Source organism: the organism of the source record quoted next, unplaced genomic scaffold, assembly GCF_019419815.1.
Source record: "Pyrus x bretschneideri cultivar Hongxiangsu unplaced genomic scaffold, Pyrus_bretschneideri_v1 Contig19, whole genome shotgun sequence".
NCBI lineage: Eukaryota > Viridiplantae > Streptophyta > Magnoliopsida > Rosales > Rosaceae > Pyrus > Pyrus x bretschneideri.
In genome coordinates, this window is record NW_025999490.1 from 1,830,504 (window position 1) to 1,840,805 (window position 10,302).

The following is a 10,302-nucleotide window of genomic DNA, read 5'->3' on the forward strand; positions in this document are numbered from 1 at the left end:
TGATTAAATTAATTTTACCAAAATTTTTGAATCTGTTGGATGCAATGTAGCATTAAAAATTTAAATGACTACTTTATAATTAACGACAATAATAGAAATGTGTGGAATGCAAATGCAATGTTCATGCACGAAATTAAATTTAGCGCGCATTTTATATTTATATAAATAGTAGAAGTGATCAGGAAGAGCCACACCCTAATTAACTCTGTAGAAGGAACATCCCCTACAAAAGGATGAAGCTACAAACCTGTCCACTAATCTTTATTCTCTGTGTCTTTGCGCTCTCAATATCATGGGCAACTTCCGATTCATCTCTCGGCGATTTTTTCCACTGCCTTCCAAAACACTCTCAATCCTCCTTTCCAATTTCAGAAGCCATTTACACCCGTGAGAATACCACTTTTCCGTCTGTTTTGCTGGCATACATTAGAAACCTCAGACATTCTACAACCACAACTTCACAACCTTTGGCTATTGTTGCAGCCAAGCATCAATCTCATGTCCAAGCTACTGTCATCTGTGCACAACAACATGGGGTGCATATTAGGATTCGGAGTGGTGGGCATGACTATGAGGGCCTATCCTTCATATCTTACATACCAAATGTCCCCTATATTGTTCTTGACATGTTTAATCTCCGATCCATTGACATTAATGTCACGGATGAGAGCGCTTGGGTTCAGGCTGGGGCTATTATAGGCGAACTTTATTTCAAAATTGCTGAGAAAAGCAAGGCTTTTGGATTTCCTGGTGGAGTTTGTCCAACTGTTGCTACTGGTGGCCACTTTAGTGGTGGCGGGTATGGACCTATGATGAGAAAATATGGCCTTGCAACGGATAACATTGAAGATGCCAAAATAGTTAATGTGAATGGTACAATTCTTGATAGAAAGTCAATGGGAGAAGATCTGTTTTGGGCCATTAGAGGAGGTGGTGGAGCGAGCTTTGGAGTTATTCTGTCATGGAAGATCAAGTTGGTTACAGTTCCTGCCAATGTGACTGTGTTCAAAGTTCAAAAGACCTTGGAAGAAGGCGCTATCAATGTTCTTTATCAGTGGCAACATGTTGTACCTAAGCTGCCTAAAGAGATCTTCATCAGAGCAACTTCAAAAGTCATTAATACTATTACTAATAGTACTAGCCAAGAAGGCAAGAATAATAAGACTGGGCAAGTTACATTCTTTGGTCAGTTCTTAGGGCAAACAGACCAGCTTCTTTCATTGATAAATGAGAGCTTTCCTGAATTGGGTTTACAACGAACGGACTGCCTTGAAATGAGTTGGGTAGAATCTACTTTGTTTTTTGCTGAATACCCACTTGGAACCCCCATAAATGCTCTACTTAGCAGGCCAAATAAGCCTCCGCCATTCTTCTTCAAAGGCAAATCGGATTATGTGAAGGAACCTATTCCAAAAGAAGGCTTGGAATCCATATGGAAGATGATGATTGATATAGGGACAACTCACATGCAATGGAACCCTTATGGAGGAAGAATGAGTGAGATTTCTGAGTCTGACACTCCATTCCCTCACAGAGCTGGAAACCTATTTATGATCCAGTACTGGACGTATTGGTTGGAAGAAGGGATTGAGGCTAATAATCGGCACCTAAACGTGTCAAGAAAATTGTACGAAACTACCACTCCATTTGTTTCCAAGAGCCCAAGAGAGGCATTACAAAACTACAGGGATCTGCACATTGCTGCGAATCTGCGTAATCAGACAAACCTTGAAACCGCTAAGCTTTATGGAAGCGCGTATTATAAAGGTAATTTTGAGAGGTTGGTGCGTGTGAAAAGTGTGGCTGATCCTCAGAATTTTTTCAAGCATGAACAAAGTATTCCACCTCTTTAATTAGTAAACAAGATAAATAACACATAATGTTTTTCTTTCAGTGTTGTTGTAGAAGGTTAATTTGCTTCATGATTTATTTGCTCAGTTTGTACTGATCTATTTGCTATAAATAATAATCACAACTGTTTGGTTACATATTGCAAAAAAAAATATATATATATATATATATATATTATGTGCAATAATTAAAATGATATACAAGCTACCTACGTAACCAAATTAAGTTTTTGGTCTAGACAATTGTTGGTCTAAACTTGTGATGGATCCCTTGGGCAAGTGTTGAACTTTAGAGTTAAAACGTAACTGTCTTTGTGAAGTTCTGCAAATTATAGTATATCTTTTTGCTAATTTGAATCCAAAGGAATACATTAAGGTTTTTTTAGCGAAAGACATAAATTTCATTGACTAAACTGCAATAGTACGTCAAACCATGCATGCACAATCACAAGAAAAACCATGAAAAACAAACACGAGAGAAAATCACACTAACAACTAAAAAAATCCACATTACAAAAATCAAGTACTAACAATTAAAAAACCCACATTACAAAAATTAAGAATGCTCTCTTTTTTTTGGTGAATTCATTTTCTCTGTTTTATGTGTAACATACTCTTATATTCTAGATTAACGCGTTTTCTTATTATTCAACAGTAATAACAAATTATATCCTCCATTAATATTATTAAGGTTTGCAACTCGTGCAATATTAATGTACTAAAGTCGCCTTATATAGGACAATGCTTTAGCAAACTCTAATTAATTTTGATGAACTACAAGGTGAATGCCATCGTCACCTCAATGCATCCTTGTGCAATTTTATTTCAGTAACAATATAAGAGGTCAAACATTTACCACCTTCTTTAAAGAAGATCGTACCCTTTTCAATAATAATAATAAATAAATAAAAACATTTGACACATGTTATTTTGACCCAATATATAGTAAGGTTCCTTATGTTTACCCACATTTGGGCCAACCCTAGCAAGACATCCTTGTTTATTTGAAAATCAGTTCGGATAATATATTTGTATGGCTAATGCTAGGTAGACCAAATTTTTAAGGGTAATGCTAGGGAGACTAAATTTGGAGACAAAGTTTTGAAAACTAAAGGACATGGAAGTTGATGATTGGTTGATTACTTAAACATTGATAAACGCGCTTATTCCTATCGGTTACACATCATTTAGTTTGCAAATTTAGTCTCCCTAGCATTACTCAATTTTTAAACCAAATGATGTCACCAATAGAAAATAAATATGCACATTAATCCCCACTTAAGTAATAATCCAAGGGTAATGCTAGAGAGATTAAATTTGTAGATAAATTTTTTGTAAGTTAAATGATATAGAAGTCAATGATTGGATTATTACTTAAGTGTTGATTAACATGCTTATTTTTTATTGGTGACACATCATGTAGTCTACAAATTTAGTCTATCTAGCATTACTCATAATCCAATTATCAACAATTACATCATTTGGTTTATAAAATTTAGTTTCCATAACAATACCCTATTTGTATCCTGGAAAATTCAAACCTTTCCACTTTAGTGAAAAAATTAATTTCTTCAATAGGCTAGATCTTTTATTTCAACATAATGTCTGGCAAAATAAAAGGGTAAAAGCACAAGGTTACCCGTAGGCATCAAAATTTAACTGTCAAGTGGTTTTGACTTCAAAATTTAATGTCTGAGATTTATTCTCAACAAGATATTCAACACCCACAACTCCAAAACCATTGGCTATTCTTGCAGCCATGCATGAATCTCATGTCCAAGCAACTATTAATCTTGCAGCCACATGTGAAATCCAACCACCACACATGGTCCATGTCGCCCAATTCGAATTGTCTAGGTGTATGGTTTGAAATTTCGCCACAAATGATGGACATATGAGGATGTGAAGTTAAAAAATGTTAACTACATTGAGAAAGAATCAAAGAACAATAAAGGATGAAAGAAAATGAAGAACTAGAGAGAGAAACGAGAAATGAAAGTTTTGTATATTTAAGGAAAATAACAACTGACTAGATTTGTAAGTTGAAGTACATTATATATGAACATAGCTTACTTAACCACAAGTAACTAATTAACCAACTAACAAATCATTTAACTACCTAACAAACATTCTAACAACTTTAGCTAATGTGGCATTGATTACACAATAATCAATAATCAAGAGACATCTATCTTCATTCCCCCTCAATCTCAGCTAGGTTACCAAGCCTGAGATTGTAGCAACCTGATCCTCTATCAATTAAATGCAATGATGCTCTTGTGGTAACTGCTTTTACTTCTGCCCATTTTGAAAAACTATGGCATAGGTTGCCAAACTTTATGGTAGCTACACTTCTGCTAGTAGCAAGTGACCTTACTGTTGTAAACACCTTCCAACTTGATTATGCTGCACATAAAGACTAGTGACCGAAAGTTGTTGAGATAATAGCAGAGCTAAATTGCTATCTTGAATATAGGACAAAGACAAAGTTCACCTGCAACTAAGACGCCGACGAAGGCAAAGCTCAGTGTCTCTCTGACCTCTTCCAATTTCACCCAACAACATGGCAGCGGCAACCCAGATGAGTAAGATGCGATATGAAGATAATCCATCCCATGATGAGGATGGGAACCCTATATCATCCTTTCAATGACACATTATTTTTGCACATACAATCTTCCCAAAGACAGATTGTCATCCAACATTGTACAGTAACCTGTGAAAGTAATTGTCCACACCAAATATGATACCCTTTTTCTCCAAATATATTCACTGCCTCACTACAACGTATAGACCAAGATCTTAGGAAAGAACTATGCTGCACACATCCAAAAGTCCAATATTCCTCTGCCTCTGACAGGAGCTTCACAAAGAACAACCTTTTATAAAGGAGTCATAGCACAACCTTATGCCGGTATAACAACTTCTTACGGGATTACCCTTCGTGGGGAGTAGCCCAACCTCTTATAAGCCCATGCAAGGTCTTTCCTCCCATCAATGTGGGACTCATTCTCAACACGTCCCCTCACGTGTGGCGAATTTTTAAGCTTAACACATGAACAACACAGCAGGGTGACATAGATCACATGTGGCTGTTTGGTTTCACACGTGGGACAACCTGCTCTGATACCATGTTAACTACATTGAGAAAGAATCAAAGAATAATAAAGGATGAAGGAAAATGAAGAACTAGAGAGAGAAACTTGAGAGAGAGAAATGAAAGTTTTGTATATTTGAGGAAAGTAACAACTGACTAGATTTGTAAGTTGAAATACATTATATACTAAACAATACAAGCTTACTTAACCAAAAGTAACTAATAAACCAACTAACAAACCATTTAACTACCTAACAAACATTCTAACAACTTTGGCTGATGTGGCATTGATTACACAATAACCAATAATCAAGAGATATCTGTCTTCAAAAAAAATCCCGCATCGGTAAAGGAGAAACCTTGCAAGGGCCGTCTCAAAGAGGTTAGTAGAATTTCAAGACTTATTCAATTTCATGATTCTAAAGGAAACTAGTTTGGAGAAGAAAAGACAATAACACATGCTTGACTGCTCACACATCTTTTTCTTCTCATTATTCAATGGATTGAATGCTTTCTAACCATATGTATACTCATGTAGTATTAGGATCATGTGAGTTTTATCTTATTTTTTAACAGTAAAAGAAAATTGTTCATTCATGAGTTCACTTTTTAAAGAAATGTTTCTGCATTTGTAATGGTTTTGCATTACTTAGGGCTGCATGTTGATTTCAATCCCTGCATCATGATACTCTCTTGAACTTAAGATTGAATGTGTATTGCATGCTTGGTTGCTGTGTCTACAATAAATAATGCTGCATTTGGGCTATCGAAGGACTTGTTTTTAATGTCAAAAGTCAAAACTTGTTACTTGTTTATTAAAACTGGTGTAGCTTTCAATTCAAACTATTTGTTTGTTCACCTTCAAATACTAGTGGAGATCTAGTCAGAAATTAATTGTCACTCTTACAACGTGGGACACACATGCTTGTGATTAATCTAAGCTCCCGTTGAATGTTCAAAGTGCCACAAGTGTGTGTCTTGAAAAGCAAAGAAAAAGTAATGAAAAGAATAAGAAAATTTATCAGATGAGACGATGTAGAAAAAGCTACACATAATTTCTGGTACAAGAGAACACAGCCAGGATATGAAAACGTCTAAACTTTGTGAGAACGGTTCCTACTGGGCAAGAAGGTGTCCAACTTTTAATTTTCCAGTTATATATTTTATGCAGGCCGAGCAACAATGTCGGTGAGCAAACACTTAATCATTGGTTTAGTGTGGGTTCTTACAAGTTAGAGGAAAGAACAAAGTCCTGATTGCATTCTCTTACATGTTTCTGAATCACACACACACTAAAACCACTGGATTCAGTACTCGTTCTGACCACCTTGCTCTAGTCAAAGAGAACTAAACCTCTAGTTTTAAATTTTTATTATCTCTTGTGTAAAGCATAATTCAACACTTATCCTGAAAAGCTTTGCCTGAGAGACAATCATCAAACAACGGATTGAACTTCACAACTTGCATATCATGTGTGTTTGGATTTGCATCATGATTGCATATATTTAGGGGGGAGTGTTTTTGTTTATCAGTTTCATATTAGTTCATGTTTATCTCTCAAGTCTTCTAGGATTGGTTATGTTGTTCAATGCTTACGTGGTATTCATGCTATGCATCGGCATTCGATAGTTTCTTGTTGAATTTAATTACATGGTTGTGTTTGGTTGGTTCTATCATCTTTTTGGATATCCTTGACAAAAAAGGAAGAGCATGTATTTATTACAGGGATATGACATTAAGGGGATCATAGTTTTATGACATTAAAGGGATCATAGTTTCTTATATGTGGTACTTTGGATTCGTTTATCTTCTCATCCCATACATGCTTCACGGGTTCCGTTGTTTAGTGACTTGCAGGTTGGTTGCAGTCATTCATTGGAAGCAAATTAGTTTAGTGACTCGGTTTGAGTCAATTGTAGTTTGTTGACGTTCCTTTGGTTTTGTCTAAGAAATGTCAGAGGAGGAGGTTGTTAGTGCAAGAATTGGCAATTCCATAACACATCATTTTGGTCCCTGAGATTGAAAATCAATAGAAATGGTCCCTGAGATTGTCCACCATCCATTATTTTGGTCATTCTGTTAAAAACTCCGTTAAGTGGTCTCGGACCAGAAACTAAGATTTTTTGCCAGAAGTTTGGGCAATTTTCAAAGCTTCGTAACTCAATCATTTCTTAACCAAATTCGACCCATAATATATCAAAATGAAGATAGGAAAGTGTTAAACAAGATTATAACTATTTGGAAGCCCAATGGTTCCCAGTGATGGTCGTAAAATAGCCTGAAAGGTGACTGTTCTGCAAGAAAACTGGAAAACTCGCCGGAAATTGGGTAAACTTTAAACGTTCATAACTTCTTCAATACTCAATGAAATCGAGTGATTCAAAAACGAAAATCATACTTCTCAACAATAAAAAGAGAATCATACCTTTTTCCAGGGCTAATGTGCCGTGATTTAGCTGCAAAATAACCTGAAAAGTGACTGGTCCGCAGGAAGATTGTAAAATTGGGTAAACTTTAAACGTTCATAACTTCTTCAATACTCAACAAAATCGAGTGATTCAAAAATTAAAATCATACTTCTCGACGATAAAAAGAGAATGATCCTTTTTAAAAGGCTAAATCGCCATGGTTTGGCAAAAAAATAGCTTGAAATGTGATTGGTTAGCGGGAAAACTGGAAAACTGGGTAAATTTTAAACGTTCATAACTTCTTCAATACTCAACGAAATCGAGTGATTCAAAAAAGAAAAGCATACTTCTCAACGAGGCAAAGAGAAAAGTACCTTTCTTGACAGCTCAAACGCTGAGGTTTGGTCGGAAAATATCTTGAAAAGTGACCGGTCCGTGGGAAAACTGGAAAACTCACCGGAAACTGGGTAAATTTTAAACGTTCATAACTTCTTTAATACTAAACGAAATCAAATGATTCAAACCGAAAATCATACTCCTCGACGAGATGAAGAGAATGGTAGCTTTTCAACGGTTAACTCGTTGTGTTTTGGCCGGAAAACGGTTCGAAAGTGGTTGTCTTGGTCTTATCGAGTTAGCCACTTTCGAGCCATTTTACGAGCAAACCACGGCGAAGGTACCATTCTCTTCATCTCATCGAGAAGTATGATTTTCATTTTTGAATCACTTGATTTCGTTGAGTATTGAAGAAGTTAGTAATGTTTAAAGTTTACCCAGTTTCCGGTGAGTTTTCCAATTTTCTTATGGACTAGTCACCTTTTAGGCTATTTTCCGGCCATCGCCAGCAACCACTGGGCTTCTAAATAGGTATAATCTTGTTCAACAATTTCCTACCTTCATATTGATATATTATGGGTCGAATTTGGTTAAGAAACGATTGAGTTACGAAGCTTTGAAAATTGCCTATACTTCCAGCAAAAAATCTCAGTTTCTGGTATGAGCTATGGAACCACTTAACGAAGATTTTAACGGAATGACCAAAATAATGGATAGTTGACAATCTCAAGGACCAAAGTGATATGTTATGCAAATCTCAATGACCATTTTAACTAAAAAGCCTTTTTTTATATGTAATTGTTGAGTGTAAGTCTCTTGCACTAACGATAGCAAGAACATCAAGCAAAATCAAAGACATCACAAGTTTGTCATCTACATTCATATAGACAAGGTCTAATATTGATTTGAAAATGTTAATTAAATATTATTGTTTATATACTATGGGTTGTAGTTTTTAAATTGGTGAATTGTGGTGCGTTTATTTGATAAGGCTTTGTTGATTAGGTTAGTCTAGCCCATTAAAATTGTAGCCGCAGCTCAGCTAGGTGTAAACAAGGTTTATTTAGGTTAGTCTAGCCCATTAAAATTGTAGCCGCAGCTCAGCTAGGTGTAAACAAGGTTTATTATATATATATATATATATATATATATATATATATATATATGTATATATATATGACACACCCCGATCCAGAAAGTCCACTTGAACCCTGAATCGAGCTGTGTTGGCCGACACCTGGAAGGTGACGAAGCCATAAAATGTGATAGTGTATAAAAAGTGAATAAATTTGAATCTAAAAGTGTCTAAGTACCAGAGTGCGCTACGAGTGGGTGCGAACCCATTTCACACGCGATGTCAGAGCATAGGTAAGGTACAGTAGTGTGGGTAAGAATCATACCCTCAGAAATATCCATCAATACTAAGATTCGCCACAGATTCTTGTCGATACAAACTTAGCAGCTAAAACCTGGAGGGCACCAAACAGAAGGTGTGAGGAAGCAATAAAAACAAGCTTCCCAAAGTTATTACCTCTCTAAAAGTAATGCCCCTAAATGTAAAACCCGTATCGTTTTCCATAAGACAGTACAACATATATACATATATCCAAACCATACTCAGAAATGACTAAAACCACGGTTTGCCATCAACTCCACCATATATTAATAAGTAGGCCAAATGAACTAAATCAATACAAAGTGATATATCAGTTAGAGTCATCTAAAATGCTATGTACAACTTATCCATATCTCATCAATCATGACTAGCATATAAGTCGGAGTCACCTATAGTGACCTGTACGACTTATCGATATCTCATCAATCATGCCTAGCATATAAGTCGGAGTCACCTATAGTGACCTGTACGACTTATCCATATCTCATCAATCATGGCTAGCATATAAGTCGGAGTCACCTATAGTGACCTGTACGACTTATCCATATCTCATCAATCCTGGCTAGCATATAAGTCGGAGTCACCTATAGTGACCTGTACGACTTATCCATATCTCATCAATCCTGGCTAGCCAATAGCTCAATAAGTATACCTGCACACGAGTCGGAACCACCTAAAGTGGTCTATACGACAAGACTGGGTGTAAATAAATACGCTCAAGTGCTACGATCACGTGAAGACTGGGCGAATAATCGCGGGTCACCTACGAGTCGGAACCACCTAAAGTGGTATGTACGACATGACTGTGCACCTACCTTGAATCCAAGGTGAGCGTAAGGTGCGGGAGGTGAACATCACGTGAAGGACTGTGCCCTGGCCACGGGCGGGAGCGCTAACACCGGGGTGCAGGTTTATGAGCTCTCAATGCATCTCAATATAACATGTGGAACTCATGGCAACCAGTATGACAGTATCGAAGTTGCCTAACACATAACTGTAGTCATGCTATAACGCAATCGATTCAACTAGTACCATAAACTCACCTGAACTTACCTGGGTGTCATGAGTTCACCTTTGCACTTGAAAGCATTCCCAATAATTATATGCAAGTAATATACATATTGATATACCATGGTGCAATCTAATATTCAACCATGTCGTAACATTCTCAATTATAAACAATACGGTGTGAAGTGTACAATCAATAACGCCCTA

General features: G+C 36.4%; 1 protein-coding gene across 1 annotated transcript; it reads left to right on the forward strand.

Annotated features, from left to right (window-relative positions):
- Nucleotides 1-233: 233 nt before the first annotated feature.
- On the forward strand, nt 234-1,853 carry LOC103952424 (berberine bridge enzyme-like 17). The gene has a single exon (XM_009364015.2). It carries the CDS (start codon nt 234-236, stop codon nt 1,851-1,853), a length of 1,620 nt encoding a protein of 539 aa, XP_009362290.2.
- The last annotated feature ends 8,449 nt before the right edge of the window (nt 1,854-10,302 follow it).

Bases quoted from the DNA above. Each gene is read 5' to 3' on its own strand.
- LOC103952424 (XM_009364015.2), top strand. From the start codon at position 234: ATGAAGCTACAAACCTGTCCACTAATCTTTATTCTCTGTGTCTTTGCG.